The sequence below is a fragment of the Taurulus bubalis genome (assembly GCF_910589615.1).
Source record: "Taurulus bubalis genome assembly, chromosome: 15".
Taxonomy (NCBI): domain Eukaryota; kingdom Metazoa; phylum Chordata; class Actinopteri; order Perciformes; family Cottidae; genus Taurulus; species Taurulus bubalis.
Genome location: NC_136603.1, coordinates 10,892,929 through 10,914,505, shown reverse-complemented (window position 1 = coordinate 10,914,505; position 21,577 = coordinate 10,892,929). Strand labels below are relative to the sequence as shown.

The 21,577-nt window shown below is 41.8% G+C and overlaps 1 protein-coding gene across 1 annotated transcript; it reads left to right on the top strand.

The window, feature by feature from the left end:
* Positions 1–7,350: 7,350 nt before the first annotated feature.
* On the top strand, positions 7,351–20,917 carry LOC306747618 (neuroligin-4, X-linked-like; the record flags this gene model as incomplete). Its single annotated transcript, XM_079230685.1, has 8 exons — positions 7,351–7,972; positions 8,999–9,151; positions 12,129–12,314; positions 12,863–13,313; positions 13,825–14,038; positions 14,767–14,891; positions 18,263–18,872; positions 20,510–20,917. The coding sequence occupies exons 1-8, from the start codon at positions 7,489–7,491 to the stop codon at positions 20,915–20,917; spliced, it is 2,631 nt and encodes an 876-aa protein (XP_079086811.1). The 5' UTR covers positions 7,351–7,488.
* Positions 20,918–21,577: the final 660 nt, after the last annotated feature.

The following is a 21,577-nucleotide window of genomic DNA, read 5'->3' as shown; positions in this document are numbered from 1 at the left end:
TTCCATCCCATTCCATTGCCCAAACCGCTTACCCTAGAGCCAATCCCAGCTGACATTGGGCGAAGGAAGGGAACACCCTGGACAGGTCGCCAGTTTATCGCAGGGCACACATATAAACAGACCACCTTTCACGCTCATGGGAGGGAACCCACGCTGCCACGGGGAGAACGTGCAAACTCCACACAGAAGGACCGCCCGGGATCGGGTATCGAACCCTGCCCCCCTTGCAAGGTGACAGTGCTAGCCACAGGATTCAATTTTAGGTGCAGTTTTCCTCTTACTTTATGCTACCATTTGGCTACCTCATCTGCCAGAATGACACTGACAATTACCATGCTGATGATTGTCCACTGTTTCTCATAAATGCACATCATGCCTTATCCGAGTAATTTAAGACGGACAGATACTGGAAGTGATTTAAAACCAGAGATTAAATTGAATTGAAGCTTGTCAGAGATGAGCTGAGCTCCACTTATCTCCATCCAAATTACTTCCTGCTGCAGCTCAGCTCCAGCTTCTGGTTGTAATGACATAATGACTCAAACAGGAGAGGTCTCTTTAAAAGATGATATTAAAGATATACTATCCATAGGGGTTTGGGTAATCTGAGGCCCTATTCAGTTTGTGGTATTTTCATCTCCTAAAAACAAAAAATATACCCACAGACCAGCCTGTTTAGTTTGGAAGAACAGTTGGTTTTATATGGTTGCTTGAATCATTAAGAAAATAAAACTATTCTAGAATAAACAGGAAGTTTCACTCAAGCGTGGAGCATAAAACCATGGGCCCTGCTGCATATGCAGTCTCGGTGAGCAATAATAATAACAATGGCAATCATTTTTTATGCTAAAAATGTAAAACTTTAAAATAAACTTTAATTACAAGCTGTTTGAGGGCCTTGCATATATTTGACCATTATTTGCACACTAGGACACCGTTTTCACCTGCCACATAAATGCCAGTGGGTTGCTCACTACCCTCTCCTACTAAGAATCATAATGTGCATTCAGAGGTTCTTAACATTCATAATGCATGATTGACATTAGACTTTGACAAATCACTTAAAGTCAGCAACTAATTGTTCAACACTGCCCAATTTGTAATCTTGTCGAGGGGCAATTAACTGAAAAGTACATTCCAGGCTTGTAAAAGAATACCCTTTTAAGTTATTTATCCCATTTTCTACCAATCTACGTGATGCCACAGAGTTCTAATCTTTTATGTATCTGGTTTAATTAAAGAAAAGATATATGATCATAATAAATGTGATTTTAGCCCAGGTTTACCCTCACAGATACCTGGGCATACACATTGACCACAAAAGTAGAAAATGTCTGCACTCAGGTCCAACAGCAGCTACACTTTCTTCTTTCATAGGCTGAGGTTCTTTGGTGTCAGCCAGGAAGTGTTACTTCTCTTCTACCATGCCATAGTTAAGAGAGCATTTATGGCATCTCTGCCTGGTTTGGCAACCTCAGTGAAAGCCCTGATTACCTGGCATGCACAAAGGGCCATGTGAATCAGCATCCCACTTTGCGTGCTGTCTTTGATGAAACTATAATCAGACAGACTCAGAAGTTCATTTCAGACCCCACACATGTCATCCACCCGGAGTACAAGCATCTTTCCTCATGCAGTCCCCTTCCGTCCATGTTTCCCTTCCTTTGTCCCTTCAGAGTCCTCCATTGCAGGCTCAACCTCCTTAAAACACCTCCTTTGTCCCCCTGTCCATCAAAGCCCTAAAAGGTAAGCTATAGCTTGAGCATAACCCCTGTGACGCTGCCTTTTAATCTTAACTGTACACTGTACATGTCACAAACTCTGGGCTCTATGTCTTTCACTTTTACACTGTCATGTAGTTCATGCAGGTCACATTTACATGTGTATAATGTGTGTGTAATTATTTACAATGTATTACAAAGTCAGCAATAAATGATTGTGGACAAGTAATAAAGTACAGTAATATTGTACTGAGTGTGAATTTTTTTAGTAGAGGGGAATTAAATGCAAAAGTAGCAGATTTTATTACCCTTTGTAAATAAACGGTAACATGCTGGCTGGTATATATACTGTAAAAATACCATAAAACCCAGTTATTCTACTATCACATAATGTAATCCAATATACGACAAGATAAATTACAGTACCTGCACCCTAAAATAACAGTAAATTACTGGCGTCTCTGCTGCCATTATTTTAAACATGCATATTTTACATTGTTCTGTGTTGATAAGGCTGTTTTACTCTCAGTACAGATACTATGCACACTATTATGATGAATACTGGTGTGTTTTATGTCAGGCAGTGTGCAGTTTGTTGGTTGGTGGCAGTCTGTGCATGAACTGTAAGAAGGCTATTGTACTAGTGTGTGTGTGTGTGTGTGTGTGTGTGTGTGTGTGTGTGTGTGTGTGTGTGTGTGTGTGTGTGTGTGTGTGTGTGTGTGTGTGTGTGTGTTTGTGTGTGTGTGCGTGCATGTGGACTGATGACAGTCTACGTATGTACTTAATGTATGCAACATGTTATTTTGTCTTTTCGATCAGATACTGTATGTATCCAAGACAAATTTCCTTTGGGACAATAAAGTATCTCTTGTCTTAACTCATCTTAAAAGGAAAAAAAAGAATAATCACAGATATAACTTTAACTATAACCAATTAAGATGCTTCCATACAAGTGCACTGTATGCTAATTACGCAGTCAACCTTCTATCATACTCTATGCCATTTATGAAAATACTAAGCAGGCTCAGTTCAAAAAAGGTAAATGAAGCTCCAAAAGACTTTAAAATCATTGGATGGCTGGAGCTTCAGTCATAAAGTCATACTATGGAAAAGACATCAGTAAATAAACTTTGGTTCAATAACCCTGGTGCTTCTGCATTAGTGCCACTTTATAAGGAAAACCAGAAGATAACTCTCCCTTATGTGACTAAGAATGTCAATGGAGGACAGCAACAAGAGCCTGCTGACAACTACACAGAGAGGACGACTGTAGGGCTGCAGTGCATCAATCAATGAGTCCTCCAAATGATACAAATCAAATAAAAAAGGACACATAGAAGAGTTTTCTGATCTGACACCCTTATCAGCAGGACGACGTTATTTGTCTGTCTCTTCCAAAACCAAATCAATGTTCCATCTGTTTTGTGGTGTGACCACTCGGTTTGATTAAGTTAAACCATCATAACAAGTTTGTCAATGTTGTCAATGTTAGGGAAAAGGGATTCGTGGTTACAATAATAAAACACATGATTACGGTTAGATTGTGGTCATGCTTATAAAGCCCCGATGTCGATTTTCAGTGTGAAACGGGAAGCAAACAGCTGCCGACTCATCCATCCCAACCTCCTGCCGACATGGACTTTGTGAATGGAATGAGGCCTTATTAGGCTTTGTGATAATTAGGTTATGATTATCTTCATATAAAGGCTATCATCAAATCTAAACAGACCTAATTACGTATGTATGCATATATCTTCTTTCTGCAAATGTATTACATTTATTTTGCAAATTGCACACTATTGACAAGGGATGCTGCCTCATGATTTTATCTATGCTATTATTTCCTCAGGGATGGCAAGAACAGTATGTGATGACAAACATAGGGGACGTTCTGCCCCTTAAAGCACCAACGTCCAAGTAGGACTCGATGTCCTAACAGATCCAGGTCTCTGTTTACATCTGACAGTTTGGGTCCAGGTTCACATCCTGTTAGCTGCTCACATTACTGCACATTAACACTGCAAAAGGAAATATACTCTGTGAAATATTCTACACTGACAAATTGTTTTGTTGCAAGCAACTTATCACTGAATAAACTTGTGTACATCAAACTCAGAAGTCTATTTAGGTCCTTTACCCAGATAATAGAGTTTTGGGATCATACTTTATCCAAGCATCATCCTGTTAACTTCAGCTGGGTAATATTTCAAACTAAATGAATGACAGCGAATCAAGTTTGTCTCAAATCGTATGACACCTTATTTATCCCTCTCAACTGAGAAGATGTGATGTGTCTTCAGATTGTGAAAATTGCTGTAGTTTATTTTTACGCCCTTACATTCATAGCTTGCCGGTTTTAGAGTTATTCCACGGATTTTATTGATAATGTCTTTGGGTTGTTCAGGGCTGACCTCTGGCTACAACCCTAACCTTTTAATCTCATATGAGCCTGAGCACAGCCTCATGCAGTGCTTTTTCTTTTGGCACTTAAAAAGAATGAGTGTAATGCCCTATGGCTTTGTAAAGCTTAGACTATAGGTCAGTGTCATCCTTCTAAATCCCATCTCAAACCCTCCCCTGGACAAATAAAGCCTGTCTGCCAATGTTTTTTTTATTTTACCTTATTAAAAAGATACTTATACAACCTGCTTTAAAAGAGGGGAAAGGAGAGACGGAGGTTACTCAGGAGACGTGAGTAGAGGGCATCACAGAGGAATAAGCAAACAAGTGCACGGGCAGACAGAGAGGCAGACAGGCAGACGAAGAGATGGATGGATGGGTGGATGGAAGATTGTTGAGGAGAGGAATAGAAAGTTCTGAATGCTGCGGCGGCAGGCTGTGCTGACGTGAGAAGTGTTCCCAAACACAGTTAGTAGCGACTGCTTGCACGCACGCACGCACGCACGCACGCACGCACACACGCACACACACACACACACACACACACACACACACACACACACACACACACACACACACACACACACACACACACACACACACACACACACACAGGGCCTGTTCTGGTCCTGAAGAGGTCACTGTGCACTCCAGCAAGACGTTTAACAAGACGTTCCACAGGTGTGTGTAAAATGTGTGTAGCCATGTGTGTTTAAGCACCAACGTGCTTCGTGTAATGGTGCGCACTTGGGTGAATGTGTGTGTGTGTGTGTGTGTGTGTGTGTGTGTGTGTGTGTGTGTACGTTTTCCTGCACAGGTCGGTCCTCTCCTCTCCATTCTCCCCAGTCTGCGCTTCCTCATGGAGCTATAGGTGCGTATCATTGGATCAGTAGCTGCTGCCTGCCACACTGTCCAATCGCATCTAGGGAGAGGAAGAGACACGGGGTGAGAGAGAGAGAGCGAGAGAGAGAGAGAGAGAGAGCGAGAGAGAGAGAGAGAGCGATAGAGAGATGGGGGAGGGAGGAGAGAGAAAAGAAGAGAGGGAGATTGATCATTTGAACGTCCTGGGCCTTACAATCCTTTAAGAGACGCTTAAATTTCTACTAAATCCCAAACGCATTTTTTTTTTTACATTCCCATCTTTTCTCGGACTGAAGGCTGGAGTTTTTTTTTCTTCTTGTTTCTTTTATTTGGGTTATTCCCACCCAGGAGACGGTCCATCGCCACCACCAGCAGGAGCAGCAACAGCAGCAGCAGCAGGAGAGGAATATCTCCCAATATCCCATCCCAGGCACGTCGGAAAACTGCAGCAGCGAAAACACGAGGCGAATATTGCGGTGGACGGGAACATGGTCCGCGAAACGTTCACATGTCTGGGTACGTTCAGTACTATATTTCTCCTGTGATTTGTTATCTTATTTTACTGCAGCGAGGGTGCAGGTTGAGGCTTTGCCTTTGAGTGTGAGTGTGTGCGTGTGTTTTTTTTTTTTTTTTTTGCCGTAGTCAGCTTCAGTGCAGATAGAGATTTAGTCAGGATATTGTACCTCACAAGCAAGCGGATTTTTTTCTACAGTTGTTTATTTTATTATCTTATTCCGTATAAGAATGCAACGGGATGTATATGTTCTTTTCTACGTAAAAACATATTAGGGGAGGGTGGCAGGCGGGTTTGCCTTGATAAATGGAGCGTTATTCATCAGCGTGTGTGTGATCACCACTGGAATGTTAACTAGCACCTTGGACAGCCAACACCAATACAATCTAACATGGGAGGAGCGATGGCACTGATCATGTTGACACTCTTATATCTTTTCTGCTTACTATGGTTGTGTGCGTGTGTGTGTGTAGGTGTGTGTGATTACACAGAAATTGATGCTGCTGCTCTGTGTGTGTGTGTGTGTGTGTGTGTGTGTGTGTGTGTGTGTGTGTGTGTGTGTGTGTGTATGTGTTAATATTCTCCCCTCAGGCCTTCTGAGAGAGATATCAGTGTCGGGTGGGGAGCAGCTGTGTGTGTGTGTGTGTGTGTGTGTGTGTGTGTGTGTGTGTGTGTGTGTGTGTGTGTGTGTGTGTGTGTGTGTGTGTGTTTGTAATAGAGAAAGATAGTGTGTGTGAGCATCTTTGGATAGAGAACATATGCGTGAGTGAGTGAGTGAGTGTGTGTGTGTGTGTGTGTGTGTGTGTATTATTAGGAGACATAAAAAAGTGGTGTGTGTGCATACGTGTGTGTGTGTGTGTGTGTGTGTGTGTGCATGTTTGTGTCACAGGCTTCCTACCCTATGCTACATGCAGGTCAGGAGCCCCGTGGTGTATTCTGGGTTTAATTAAGCATGTGAAGTGACTCTCCATCTCCTATTCCAGCCCCCCCCACCCCCCCAAAACCCCCACCAACCAGGTCCTGTGATCTGTGAAACAGTGTGTAGTGAGGATGTGACATATGTCTGCGGCTACCACACACACACACACACACACACACACACACACACACACACACACACACACACACACACACACACACACACACACACACACACACACACGCACATATGCCATTTATGTGCGACACAGCAGCCCTGACAGTCTGATGCCGAGTTAAGCTGAGCGGACAACATCTCGTTTGCCCTATCTATCGCTCTTGTATCTATTTTTAACATGAACAGCAACGAGGTACCACAGCCTAATTTTCAGATGTGATTTGTAAGTTTGCTATGTGTGTGTGTGTGCTAGTGTGTGCATGTGTGTGTGTGCGTGGCATTTTATCTATTTGACACCATAATTATTCTAATGAAGACTAATTAAATCCTTCTCTCCTTCTCTTTCCATTCCTCTGCCTCTATGTCTCTTTTCCAGGAGGCAGTTTGGGCTTGTTATGGGGGTGACCGGAAGGAGAGAGTGACAGAGGAACAGTGATGCTACTGTTTACATAACGAGAGACTCACACATACACATACACACTCACACACACACACATGCACACACACACACACTCGCCCACACATACACGCACACATGCTCAAATCGCCAGTCCAGGACATACACACTTGCTTAAACACTTCCACACAAATACACACACACACACACAGACACGTATTCAAGGGACTCGCTGACTGAGTCACCACACACTCAGAGACACAGATTCACTGACTCACACACAGGACCAAACACAGACAGACACACACACAAGAGGAAAAGGTTGTATGCAAGAGTGAGGACTGTGTGTTGTGTGTGCTATGGGCCAAGCTGAGCAGCAGCTGTGTGTGAGTGTTGGATATCTCTAAAGGGTCAACACAGCTGTAAACCTCGCCCTTCCAAAGGCCCTTCCTCTTCTCCTCCCATCCTTTATCTCCCAACTTCCCCTAAACACACGATCATGTCCAAGTTGAGGACCAGGAGAACTCCCTCTTCCACGTCTCCTATCCCGTCCTTCTACTCCCCATTTGGGATTCTATCCGTCCTCCTCTCCCTCTGCCTTTCCCTTTCCCTCTATCCGTCCTCCTCATCGGCGCAACAGACTGTGCCTGTCATCTCCACGGTGCAGGGCCGTATCCGTGGCATACTGACCCCGTTGCCCTCCGACCTCCTGGGGCCCGTCATCCAGTACCTGGGAGTACCATACGCAAGGCCTCCAACAGGAGACCGGCGCTTCCAGCCGCCTGAGCCTCCTTTGCCCTGGCCAGGAATACGCAATGTGACGCAGTTTGCTCCAGTGTGCCCGCAGTCGCTGGATGAGAGGAGCATGTTGGGAGACATGATGCCATCCTGGCTCACGGCTAACCTGGATATAGCTGCCACGTACCTCACTCACCAGAGTGAAGATTGTCTCTACCTCAATATCTACGTGCCCACTGAGGAAGGTGAGTGAACCCAAAAGTGTGCACAGACACTGTAGAAGTAGAATTACTCCTTTTAGTTCATTCACATGTAGGGTCAAAACAGAGTGGCACTGCATAACCTTAAAATGACCGCAAGAGGATTTTGAGGGGGACATATGATTAAAGATGGAAGTCCCCCGTAAGGTCACAGACGAATCCTTCTTGAATAAATAAATAACATTTATTGTTTTTAACCTGGAGCCCTTTCCCCTCCACTCCTCTTTGGGTGAACCAACACTTAATATGCAGACACCTGCGTCAGTCGCCTAGGGGTTTACGCCTTTACTTGTGGAGGAAAGTGGGAAGGACACAGACTCACTCATGCATACATATTGGCTCATACACATGCATGTGACCCCGCACACACACACAAACAAACACACGATGGCAAGCATGAACACTCTCACAACCTCAATTTATATCCACTCACTGAGAAATGAAGGAAAGAAGATACGAAGCATAGGGAAGCAAGAGAGCCCCAGACTCTTCCTGCTGTTTGTATGTATAAACCCACAGAGCGATTAAAGGCTGAGATACATACAAATGGACAGCTGGACAGTCAGTCCAACACACACAAGCACACACATACAGTCTGCATGGACATTTATTCAAACAACAGACAGAATGGAGGCAGAAGGAAGGTGGGTGGATTTGCACTGACACTCACGCACAAAACGTGATTCCGTATAGCACAGGCATCAGGTGCTTCAGTGATGTCACCCAATATCAGCCCATATGTTGCTGCTTACCTATCTATTATTATATATATAAAAAAGCATCCTGTTGGAAATTAGCGTTTCGCTATAGACACTCAACACAGTGCATCTGTTTTTTATGCATCGATGTATGTTATAAATTCTATTGTCACTGTGATGTCCACATCAAATAAATAAAGTCAAATCTATCTATCTATCAATCTATCTATATATAATCCTCTCTCTCCCTCTCTCTCTCTCTCTCTCTCTCTCTCTCTCTCTCTCTCACTCTCTCTCTCTCTCTCTCTCCCAGACATCCATGAGGAAGGGGGTCAGCGGCCGGTGATGGTCTACGTCCACGGGGGCTCGTACACAGAAGGCACTGGCAACATGATGGATGGCAGCGTTCTGGCAAGCTACGGCAACGTCATTGTCATAACCCTCAACTATCGCCTCGGAGTACTGGGTAAAATGATATCTCTTCTATATCTAATATATCTTCTATATTTTTGAGATTTGCTTTGTTTAATATTTGTGGAGCTGCATTTCAAAATAAACCCCTCATCATCTGTAAGCATCACTGTTAAAGCATACCTCTTGATTATATATTCCAATCATTTTTCATCCTATTGACTTATTCTGTAATAGAGATAAGTATGTATTGACAGAAGCATGCCTTTTGGGCATAAGCAACCAGGAAGCAATCTGTAGGGAAAGAATCCACATTTTAAAATGGCTGTTTTTGTGCTTTAACACCACACTCCACCTTTAAACAAGAAAAAAAGCAGTACAATAGCTGCCAAGGTGCTCCGGGTATTCTGATAATATCACTGCGGTATCATGCACCCACTCTATGGTAATTTACTTTCTGTTTTGGGCGATGAATGGATAATAATTGGAAATGCAATGTTCTCTGATCTTTCATTTTTCTGTAAGTTGGGAATTTAGCTGTTTTTTCTTTTATAAAGTGGCTATATATTTGTATGACCTGCTAGAAGATGCAGAAGCTAAGAGGAGGTGGTGTGGGAATCATTAAATCTCAAACTCCACTTAGGTCTTGATTAATGTTCACATAAGACGTTTTTACATAATACTATAGTCAGTCAATTCAGTTTTATTTTTTTATTTCGCTTTGGGTTGTCAGGTTTTTATTGGGTGTCTTATTTATTAGTAAAGAGCTATTTATAATTATTGATGCAATGTAAAATGCTGTTTCTTTTAACAATAAGGATTTATCCATAGTTGTTCCTCATTTTGAATTTTACATATTTTTTTACATTCATTATATTCACTATCTGGATTGTGTAATCCTTCAGCGAGCTAGGAAATGTGAAAAAACACCCGTGAGTTGTTTTCACCCAGAATGCCTTTTTGTTTTTTGAGTGAAAACATGTTCAGTTTGGGCGTCCCAAGTGAAAATAAACCCCCTGAAGTCATTTTTCACACTACGAGCATTGACTCAAATCTGATCCTTTATACCTCCATGACTCTCTGGCTCATTGCTCTTTGAACAGAGAAAATCTGATTCCCTGTGGTTTTTCTAATTTTAGACAGCTATGCAAAGCACACAGGCTGAATAAATAGAATATCTTTGAATCCTGGTATTTAGTTTTTTTGCAGCTGTAATTATAAATATTACAAAGCCTGAGCACGGCCACTGAGCGAGTTGGAGGTGTTAGGGTTAAAAGAGACTTTGAAGGCATCATTTACTAAAGAGTAGTTTGTGTGAGCACAGCATAACGTCATATTAATTAAGTCAGATACACAAGCTGCACATCACACCATTGGCTGGATTAAATCATGTCTCTCGCATTAGGAGTTGCCCCTCTATAATAATTCATTTAAGAGATTAATTAAAATGTGGCAGGAGGTCAATAAAATATGTGCATGTTTGAATGTAGCCTATTTAACAATATTAAAAAATATTTAATCCACATACCATTGCTTCTTTAATCTACTTGATTCTGTTGATTTACGTTACAGTAACATGATACATATATTTGAATAGGGCTTTTGATCAATTGTATGTAGATCTATCAATTACAATGTCCTTCCTATAACATATCATTCCTATACGATAGGAAATATTCTTAGAGCATTTGGCTGATTTATGCAGTTTTAGCACATTTTATAGATCATGTAAACACACAATTAATGTTAATACTGTATGAGAAATATTCCTCTTCCAGAGGGAAGGATAATTCTGGGTTGTCCTTTAATTAGGCGGCGTATGTTTATGAAAATGGTGTGGAGTAGAGTGGTTTGCATGGTAAAAGGTTAAAGTGCTCAACAAAAAGCTATTGGTTTGAGTATATGAGATTTGTTCTTTCTTTTCTGTATTTCACAATCTTTCAAGATATTGATTTTATGTGATGTCACAAATCTGCATCTGCTTTGTGGGTGAAACAACTATTTAATTCTGACCTTGGCGGTAAAACAGTGGCTTCAGCTGTACTCATCATATTGAGCTAAACAAAGCCAATCCAACATGCTTCTTTTTCTCTTCATCTCCATCCTCTGTGTTTGAACCACCTCCAATATGACCATCACCATCATCATCACCACCATCATCATCCATCGTCACGACTAGCAGTCTCTTCCTCTTCTTCTTCTTCCTCATCATTGTCATCCTAAATTGGATGCATGAGGTGAGCCCATATATTCAAAGTGAATCTTACTGTACTCTGCTGGAATTGGGGCAAGTTTCAAATGAAATGATTGAAATTGATGAGACTGAAAAAGTACATCTAGTATATATGAAGACATTCTGAAGCAGTTTTTACAACGACATTTTTACAAGTCACTTATAATGTCCATTTTGCACAAGATACATTTCTGACAAATTTCACATAAGTGAAATGTCTAATTTTAACGGCGTCGTCTTTCTTGCTCATTATACTCCTGCAAGCATGTGTTCATGGCCAGCTTGAGGTTCAGAGAATTAAGCTTCTGCAGCAATGAGATATACTTTAGTGGAGGGAGCCGTTAGGATCCTACCGTCAGCAGTAAAGGGAATAAGGGATAGCTGCGTTGTAACTGCATGTGTGTGAGGTTTATGTTGAGTCGTGTGTAAGTTGATTTCCTGTTACCTGAATGCGGTTGTACCTTCTTCATTTAATCCAATTTGCAAGGGATTGTAGAGGAGGCCCATCATTTTTCATTAAAAACTCTTCTATGATGATAAAAAATATTTAAAAAAAAAGAAGAAGCATTTTTAATCATGCATTGATTGATCTTCACAGTGGGAATGCTATGATGTGGGAATCACCTTGCTGTGTGTTTGTACATTGAGTCAGCAGGACAAACCTCTTTTGATCAACTAATTATTTATACACAGTTTGCTCAATTCTCAGTGCGTTTTTGTATTTCATAAGTAATTGGACTAGAGTATTATGTGTTGTACTGTGTGTAAGAACAACATCTCCCTCTCTGTCTGCCTGTAGGATTTCTTAGTACAGGTGACCAGGCAGCAAAAGGGAACTACGGCTTGCTGGATCAGATCCATGCTCTGCGCTGGGTGAAGGAGAACATCGCAAACTTCGGAGGAGACCCGGGCAGGGTCACTGTGTTTGGGTCGGGGGCCGGGGCCTCATGCGTCAGCCTGCTCACCTTGTCTCACTACTCTGAGGGTAAGGAAGAACCACAAAAGCCCCACCTTGTGAGTTTTAGTCATTTTAATATGGCACATATGTGGAAAGGGGTATAGGCTGAGAGACAGTTGGGCAAATATGACAGTTGGCAATCAGGTGGGTGCTCTGAAAGCTGTGCCACTCATGGTTATGAAACCTTGCATGGTCTCCAGTGGACCGATACAGCTTTCATTTACTGGTAGAAATGCCTGAATAAGCCTTTGAATTATCTGAATAACACAGCCTACCTGTGACTCATACAGCTAAGAGCTGTATTATTTTAAACTGTTAACCCTTACATATTTCAACCAGATGCTCTAACCATGACCCGTCATCCTTTTGAATAATGCATGTCTGTGACTTCAGTGTTTTCTTGCTGTGGGAATAGTTCTGCATCTGTTTATGTATGCAAATGTACAATCATATGGATGCATTCATGCATGCGTGTCTGTGTGCATGTGCATCCATAAATGTATACATGTCTGTGCCTCAGTGTATATGCTTCGTACGCTCATATTTGTATTTATGTGTGTTCATGTGTATCTCAGACCTGTTCCACAGAGCTATCATCCAGAGCGGCAGCGCTTTAGCCAGTTGGGCCGTCAACTACCAGCCAAGCAAGTACGCCCGGCAGCTCGGTGAGAGGGTGGGCTGCGGCATCGATGACAGCACCCAACTGGTCGCCTGCCTTCAGGGCCGGAGTTACCGCGAACTTGTAGAGCAGAGCATAACGCCGGCCAAATATCACACGGCTTTTGCCCCAGTGATTGATGGTGACGTTATACCGGATGACCCCCAGATTCTGATGGAGCAGGGAGAGTTTCTGAACTACGACGTGATGCTGGGGGTTAATCAGGGCGAGGGCGTGAAGTTTGTGGAGGGCATCGTGGATTCAGAGGACGGTGTCACGGCTGAGGACTTTGACTTTGCAGTGTCAGACTTTGTGGATAGTTTGTATGGATACCCAGAAGGCCGAGATACGCTAAGAGAGAGCATAAGGTGAGTGAGTTTGTAAATGTCTGCATGTATTTAAGGATCAGTTTGAAGAAAAGAAAGAACATTTTTGACATTTTGCCCAGAATTTCGATGATAAAAATGATACCACTCTCATGTCTGTTTGTTAAATATGAAGCGATAGTCAAGAGATGGTTGGCTGACAGGACAGACAACAGCTAGCCTGTATCTGTCCAAAGGTAATTACATCTGCCTCCCAGTTTCTCTACAGTTTACTGATTAAAGTGCTATAACTCATTACTTTGATCGGTACACACACCACAGTGTAAAACTGACAGTGTGTGGTATTTCATGGGGTTATGTTGCTGGTTATTTCTTGGCCGGAATTAGTGTCATCCTTGAATGTTGGTGTCAATTTTCTCATATAACTCTTAGAAAGCCAAGAAGTGTATTTGTCAAACTATTCCTTCAAATGGATAGATGTATTCACTTTAATAACACTTAAATATTTGCTAGTAGATTCGTTGATCGCTAACTTGAAATGTGTACACTAAAGGTTCATGTACACGGACTGGGCAGACCGCGACAATGCAGAAACCCGGCGGAAGACTCTGGTGGCGCTATTCACAGACCACCAATGGGTGGCGCCAGCTATCGCCACGGCTGACCTCCACGCTCAGTATGGATCCCCCACCTACTTCTACTCCTTTTACCACCACTGCCAGAGTGACGCCACGCCGCCTTGGGCTGACTCTGCCCATGGTGATGAGGTACATTGATGTGAAAGTGTTGCATTGCTTTCCAGAGATACCATTAGTGACAGTTGTAGTAGTAGAGTAGTGAAAGTGGCGGAACAAAACATGCTATTAGATATCAAGGAGAGGAGTAGATAGGACATTTTGGTTTCGAGGCAAAAATGAAAGTGACTAATGTCCAAAATATTTTAGAAATATTAATGCGATGAATCAGGAGCTCTCGGTTACCATTAACCGTGAAGTGCTGCTTCATATCGATTGGTTCAAAGTGCTTAATAAGTGGAATCAAGCAATTCCCTACAGCACAAAATACTTGAAATGTTCATGGGATTGGGTTTTGCCGCAGGTCTGATTTAAAGACTGCTGTGTATTTACCGCTGTGATGATTGTAGTTTATTACAGTAGTCCTTTCCTCCTCTGTAAAATAGAACACTTTTGATTTCAATATTGTTTTCGTAGAGGTGTACACTTGCCTGCCTTATGTTTAGCGCACTGAATGTGTGTATGTGCATGCATTTTGTGTTTGTGGGGGTGGATGCCACTCTAGATGATTGACTTATCGAACTGAATATGGATTTAGGGTCTTTAGGTTCACTACAGTTACACATGAAGCAGTCGTTGTCTTCCCTAGGATGAGTTTGTCATGATTCACTTATGGTTCCGGTTACAGTCAAGAGAAGGAATGTAATCTGTTGGCTCCTACCGTACGCTATCCTAAAATGTGTGTCTGTATGTCTGCATAGGTGCCCTACGTGTTCGGCGTGCCCATGGTGGGACCCACTGATCTGTTCAACTGTAACTTCTCCAAGAACGACGTGATGCTGAGTGCTGTTGTCATGACTTACTGGACCAACTTTGCCAAGACTGGGTGAGCCAATAGAATGTTCACTGATGTGAGACGTTGGTTTCAGTTAGGAAATCCCGCTGAAAAGAGTTTTTTCCCCGTTTTGCCTGACTATACTGTATAAAGACAATTAAGAGAACAAGAGCAAACAAAGCACAGCTTCAGCATGACTCAGTTCTCTTTATTTCTGCCTTCTTAGACACAGAAAACCACTTCTAATTTTGGCTATCAATATCTTATCCCCACCCACATGCAGAACATGTCTCATGATAACGGATAAAAGCCAGGCTAATTAATCACATTTTAAAACATGAAAGAAAATGCACAGTTCTCAGAAAGACATTATCCTCCATCTTGGACACGCTGCAGAGACAAGGTTTTGGCAACGCAGACTGTTGTTGCTGTAACTGTGGACAGCTCACTCTCGATTTTACAGGAACAAATCTCCTCCAGGCTCGAAAAAAGGCAGCCAAGACTCAAGTCTGTGGTGTCATCAAGATAAACAGCATAGTGCCTCTCTCATACATTTTATTTATGTGTAATTTGTTGGGCTGATTGATAGTTAACATGCACATGGGCATGGAGTATAGTTATCTGGCAGGGTTCACACAAAGAGAGGTCAATCAAAATTGCACCACTTCGAGGCGATGATAACAGGTTTTGCTGAGCATGAAATAAATGTATTTCCCATAAATGATGCATGGGAAAATCAATTTGTAGGATTTTTTGCAAGAGACAGATTAGCCTAAATTCATTCCTCTATCACTTTTCTTTACCATCGAGATAAGTCATATTTTAATTGCATATAAACAAAAGTGTTTCAGAAATAGTAGATTTAATATGAAATGGAAGTTAAAACTGAGTGAGGCTGAATGATGCATTAGAGGAAAATACCTGCATTTTAGAGCAACAAAAATAATGAGCTGACAGGCAAAGGATATGTTATTATAATGTCTTTTCTTTCAAATGGTCTCTGTAGCCTGACAAGAAGACGCTACTTTAGATACGAGCATGAAAGCAGCACTGCAGACTAATTTTGGCAGGTCCTCTGCCGTGTCAAAATCTCGATGTTGCCTTTCTTCTTTGGGCCTTGGCTGAGAAAGTAAAAAGAAAAACCTAGTCCTTGATGAAAACCAAGGTCATGTCCTTAAAGAAGAATGGCAGATTGGCCACTGTTTGATTAATATTCTGTTCTTTTCTGATCTCTTCTCAATTCCAATTAAATTAAATTAAACTACATTTAATTAAATTACATTCATTTAGTTAAAGTTAATTCAAGGGCTTTACGGGCATGGACATTTAAAAAAACAATTTTACAAAATCATCTTGAGGAACTCCAGCAACTACACATCGGTCATATATTTATACAATACACACACACACACACACACACACACACACACACACACACACACACACACACACACACACACACACACACACACACACACACACACACACACACAGTAATAATGGCAATAACACCACATACATATATACAATACAATATACATCATCAACACGGTCCAACTATGTGTGCGTGTGGGGATGTGTGTTAATAATTAACTACTATGTCAAATACTTTGACACATTTAGTTATGTTTTAATTATGTGTCCCTCAGTTTGTGACATACAGTCACATATTGTGCAGCTAAACCACATGTTTCTGTCCTAATGTAATGTGTTGTTTTTCACTGTCATCTAGTTCTCTGAAGTTTGGGATAAACAAATCAAATTTCTTCAAGTATTCCCCTCTGATATTATTATATTAGTCACATTTTAAGAGGCAGAGCATCTCAGTCTCTCCTCTCCTCTCCCTTTCGGCATCCTCATTCATTCATGATCAAAAACTGGTGCAGTGATAGAGAGAGCTTATTCAATACATTACATAAAAATTAAAATGATCTGCCAGTGGCTAAAAAAGCTTCTAGATATCCAATTTATTAAATTGAAAGTGAAATGATCTGCCAGGAGCTCAGAATACTACAGTTGTAGAAAGGATCCACATTAAAACTTTAAGAACCCCGACAGTCCACTCTGATAAGAGTACCTTTTATCTCTCCACTCTGACATGATATACAAGATAAAAGTAATTGTTGAGGATGGACCCTCTTTCTGCAGTGCTGGAGGTGAGTAATTACCAGTAATTAATCCAATCGAGGCTCACTCCACTGAGACTTCTCCAGATTTACAGAGACATCTGCAGTCTAGACCTTGATCTAAATCACCATAGAGCCTTGCTATCTCACAACATACAAAATGAGGACTGTGCGTGTACATATTTTGACTCTGGCATTTAAATAAAAGACGTTAAGTCTTTAATGCAGGTGCATTAAGGCCATCACGTTGCATCAAGTTAGTTGTCTCTAGTGCTGCGATTGCCACCACAGCAAGCTGCAGAACAAAGTCACGATGAAAGGTTGTTAAGATTTCAGTGCACACTTCAATTATCAATGGGGAACTTTCTCTGCAGAAAGATTTCACCCAGTTGAGAGCACCTCGGATGGTGATGGAACTCTGTGACAGCTCAATTTAAAGGAGAAGATATGATGCTCCCTGATGTATATTTTGTAAGTCGCTGTGCATAAATCCTCAGCTTGCTTGTGTGTTTGTGTGCTGGTTTGCCTTTTTGTGCCTTTCATACGGTGTTGATTGACAGTGTGTAACTGGCAATTCTGTGAAGATGTGCCGCTCTTTCATTTACATCTATTTTTCCGCTGCTCACACAAATAAGTCGTAAATTGTCAAATAAATGCCTGTCCCTATGTGTCGGAGAGGTGATTTTTCAGGATATCTTCATGATGCAACACACACATCTTTAGAGGGGCAACTATCCACACACAGCTGCAGGCGTTTCAACTGTGCATTATGTAACTGATTTGTTTTGTAACCGACATATTAAGTGGACAAAAATCAATGATCTGCAACTGAATCGCCTTTGAGCAACAGTATGTTTACAGGGAAATGAAACTTGTTTTGCTTTGTGCAAATATTTCTTGCCACAGTTTTGGGTTTTGCTACTTTGATATTGATTTAGAAAGATGAGTGCCTGCTCTGGTGAAATGATTGGATAGCACTAGAGAAAGTAATATCCCGAGAGGAGGGTAGCCAGCTGAGAACAAGTAATCAGCAGCTTCGTTAGGAGTCTCTGACATCTGCAAAACTGAAAAGCATCTAATATTGGTATTTATGGTAGAACACAGAATCATTGCATTACAATCCTGTATTTCTAAAATACAACCCTTAACTGTAAATATGTGGGTGAAAACTCTGTATTCTCTGTCTCTCTCTTTGTATATATAAATAAAAACATAACCAAAAAAGTACAAAACCACCAACTCATCTAGATGATTAATTAACGTATGAATGAACTAATTATGTTTCCCTCTTTCTAGTGACCCAAACCAGCCGGTTCCTCAAGATACTAAGTTCATCCACACTAAACCAAACCGTTTTGAAGAAGTGGCCTGGTCTAAATACACCCCTAAAGAGCAGCTGTATCTCCATATTGGCCTGAAGCCCCGTGTCAGAGACCACTACCGTGCCACCAAAATCTCCTTCTGGCTCCAGCTGGTCCCTCACTTGCATCATGTCAACGAGCTCCTCCAATCGGTGTCCTCCTTTACGCACAGTCCCTCTCCCCAGGACGACACTCCTTATTCTTACACCAAGCGTCTCGCCAAAGGTTGGCCGCCCAGTAGTACACGTCATCCCGGTCCACAAGGAGGTACTCCGCCGCCGCCAGAGTCTGCTTTAGGCCAAGGTGGAGGGGAAGACGGGGTCCGCGTCCCACCCGAGGACTACTCAACCGAACTCTCAGTGACGATCGCGGTGGGAGCGTCGCTGTTGTTTCTGAACATCCTCGCGTTCGCAGCCCTGTTGTACAAGAAAGACAAGAGGCGTCTGGAGCATCGTCGGCCACGTCCTCTTCCTCCCCCCAGGCGAGACATCACGCCTGCAGATGTCGCGGCCCACCTGCAAGGGGAGGGACTGCTGTCATTACAGGTGAGTCATGTGTTTTTTGCATTCATTGTGCTTGGGATGCATTCATTTTTTTTTTACCATCACCGAAGCCAATGTGTGTAGTGTCTGTGTGCTTCTGGAGCTACATTTAATTTGTCGTAAAAGAATATTTTAAGCAACATCAAGCCATTTGAGGTTGCTACTGAATAAACTACTTTCTTGCCAGTGGAGAGGCTGCCAGAAGAGCACTTCTGTAAACACAGCCTGCCATCTCCAGACATTCTCAGTGCAAGGATGTCTGTGTGTGTGTGTGTGTGTGTGTGTGTATGTGTGTGTGTGTGTGTTTGTGTATGTATGTGGCAGTGTGTTTTGATGCATGCACGTGTGAGAGCTGTGTGCGATTGCCAGAATTGCTTCCAATTGCCTCCAATTCATCCACTGACTATTTGGCCTCTTTTGAGCTCAGTTAATGGCTTTGAAATCTCCCGCAGTGATCTAGCAATGTCAGACCTCTTATAAAGCTGTTAATTGTCAATTGAACCACAGCAATGTAGCTTGACATTGCAGCTGCTTTTTTAATTGTATTAGATTGTTTGAAATATCTTTGTGTGCTATTTTTAGTTTTTTTGGGGACCACCATCAGACCTGACGTGATGAGGAAAAATCTGATCTTTATTTAAATCTTATTGTTATGAGTTATATGCTTGCTAAATCACCTATACATTATTCCAAATAAGTGAGGAGTGGTTTGAATGATGATGACAAATAGCAGTGACACAGTTTGACTGTTAGTTGATCGATATGAAACAAATTCGACTGGAATAAATCCTAAACCTACTCACCCATTTTAATGGGTCATGGTGGTGATTTTAAGACTGTATGCTTGGAGATGTATTTGCTTGATTGACAGATCTCCAAGACAATTACTTTTTGCCAGTTACTGCCCTTTACATTACGTGAAGATTTTCAGACCCTAATTAAAATAGTATATATATATATATAAAATGCATAATTATCACCTAGCTTTATATATAAACTATATACTTATGGTATATGCTATATACTTAGACAATTAAGCATTATTAGATACATATTTTTGCTGGATTTAATTTTGTTGTTCATATTACACATGTTTTGTCTGATGAAAGGCAGAAACATGGAACACAGTTAATTTAATTGCATACCTGATTATGCATACATTTGCCATATATCGACTTATAAAAACATTAATAGTATTATGATGAAAAAAAAAGATTATGATTGTTGCTTTATAGCTTAACCATAATAACATGGGACTTGATTACAGCTAAAATTAAGAGTTGATTCATCATTTTTGGCCATAACATTCTCTGGTTCCAGCTTCTCAATTATGAGAATTTGCAGATTGTCTTATATAACTGTTAATTGAACATCTTTGGGATTTGAACTGTTGGTTGGACAAAACATGCAAATTGAACATGTCATCTTGGGCTTTGGGAAACGATGAAGATATTGTGTTATAAAATAATAAAAATGTATTGATTATAGAAAACTGTAATTGATTAAATTAATTGGTAGATAATGAAAATACTCTGTAGTGAAAGCCATGATTATTTGACTATTCAGTTTTTTTCCTTTTATGGTTCTTTGTGGCACCATTGCTTTATCTCCTGACATTTCTACACCATTCAACCTTTCAGGTGAAGCAGCTGGAGTGTGATGCTGCTTCAGCAGACGAGAGGAACAACACTCATCACCATCACACTCTGGATACGCTGGACGCCCTGGACGGCTTGGACACCCAGGACATCTACAGTACACTGGACACCGTGCGCCTCACCTGCCCGCCCGATTACACCTTGACCTTGCGCCGCTCACCCGATGACGTCCCCCTCATGACCTCTCTGACCCCGGGATCACTGCCTGTGACTCCTGGGTCACACCCTGTTACCCCGGCGACGCCGATGACTCCCATGACGCCCGGATCAGTGGTGGGGATGAGGATGGGGCATCCGCACCAGGGATACACACACCATAACCCATATAGTAATACACACTTGCCACACACACACATCTCCGCGCACACACACTCCACCACACGTGTATAACCGCAGCAAGATACTTGCACACACAAGGACATAATTACACACACATACTAACACACGCACAAACACACACACACGCACACGCACACACACACACACACACACACACACACACACACACACACACACACACACACACAAAACAAAAGACTTAAATACCTCGACTAATTACCCTGCAGGATTGTTTCAGATGGAGTGGCAGAAAGACATTTTCAGTAACAGGATGAAAAGACAGACAGCTGTGTGTTGCATGTCGGGATCTAAAGACAGACTGGATCCCGGGAGATGCAGTTCTATGCATCATTTGCTCATAACCTTGAATGAGATGAGCCAAGGCATCCATCAAATGTCTCAAAACCTGCTTTGGATATTAAATCTTCTGCTTTTTCTACACCTGAGGGGCAAGAGGAGGATCGCTGTGGCAAAAGGGTCAGTTATGGATCAGTTTACATCTCCTACTGTACCTGTGCTGCACGGTGAAGCGGTGCTGAGACTGATCAGAGCACATGCAGATGCAGATGCAGATGTAGATGCAGAACTCAGCTAAGAAGTACCACACACAGACTGCTGATGTCAACTTGAACAACCTGTGAAATGTGAATGTAGCATTTTTTTTCTCCATTAAAAGATCAAAGGCCCTATCTGCCAAGGATCAAACTAAGC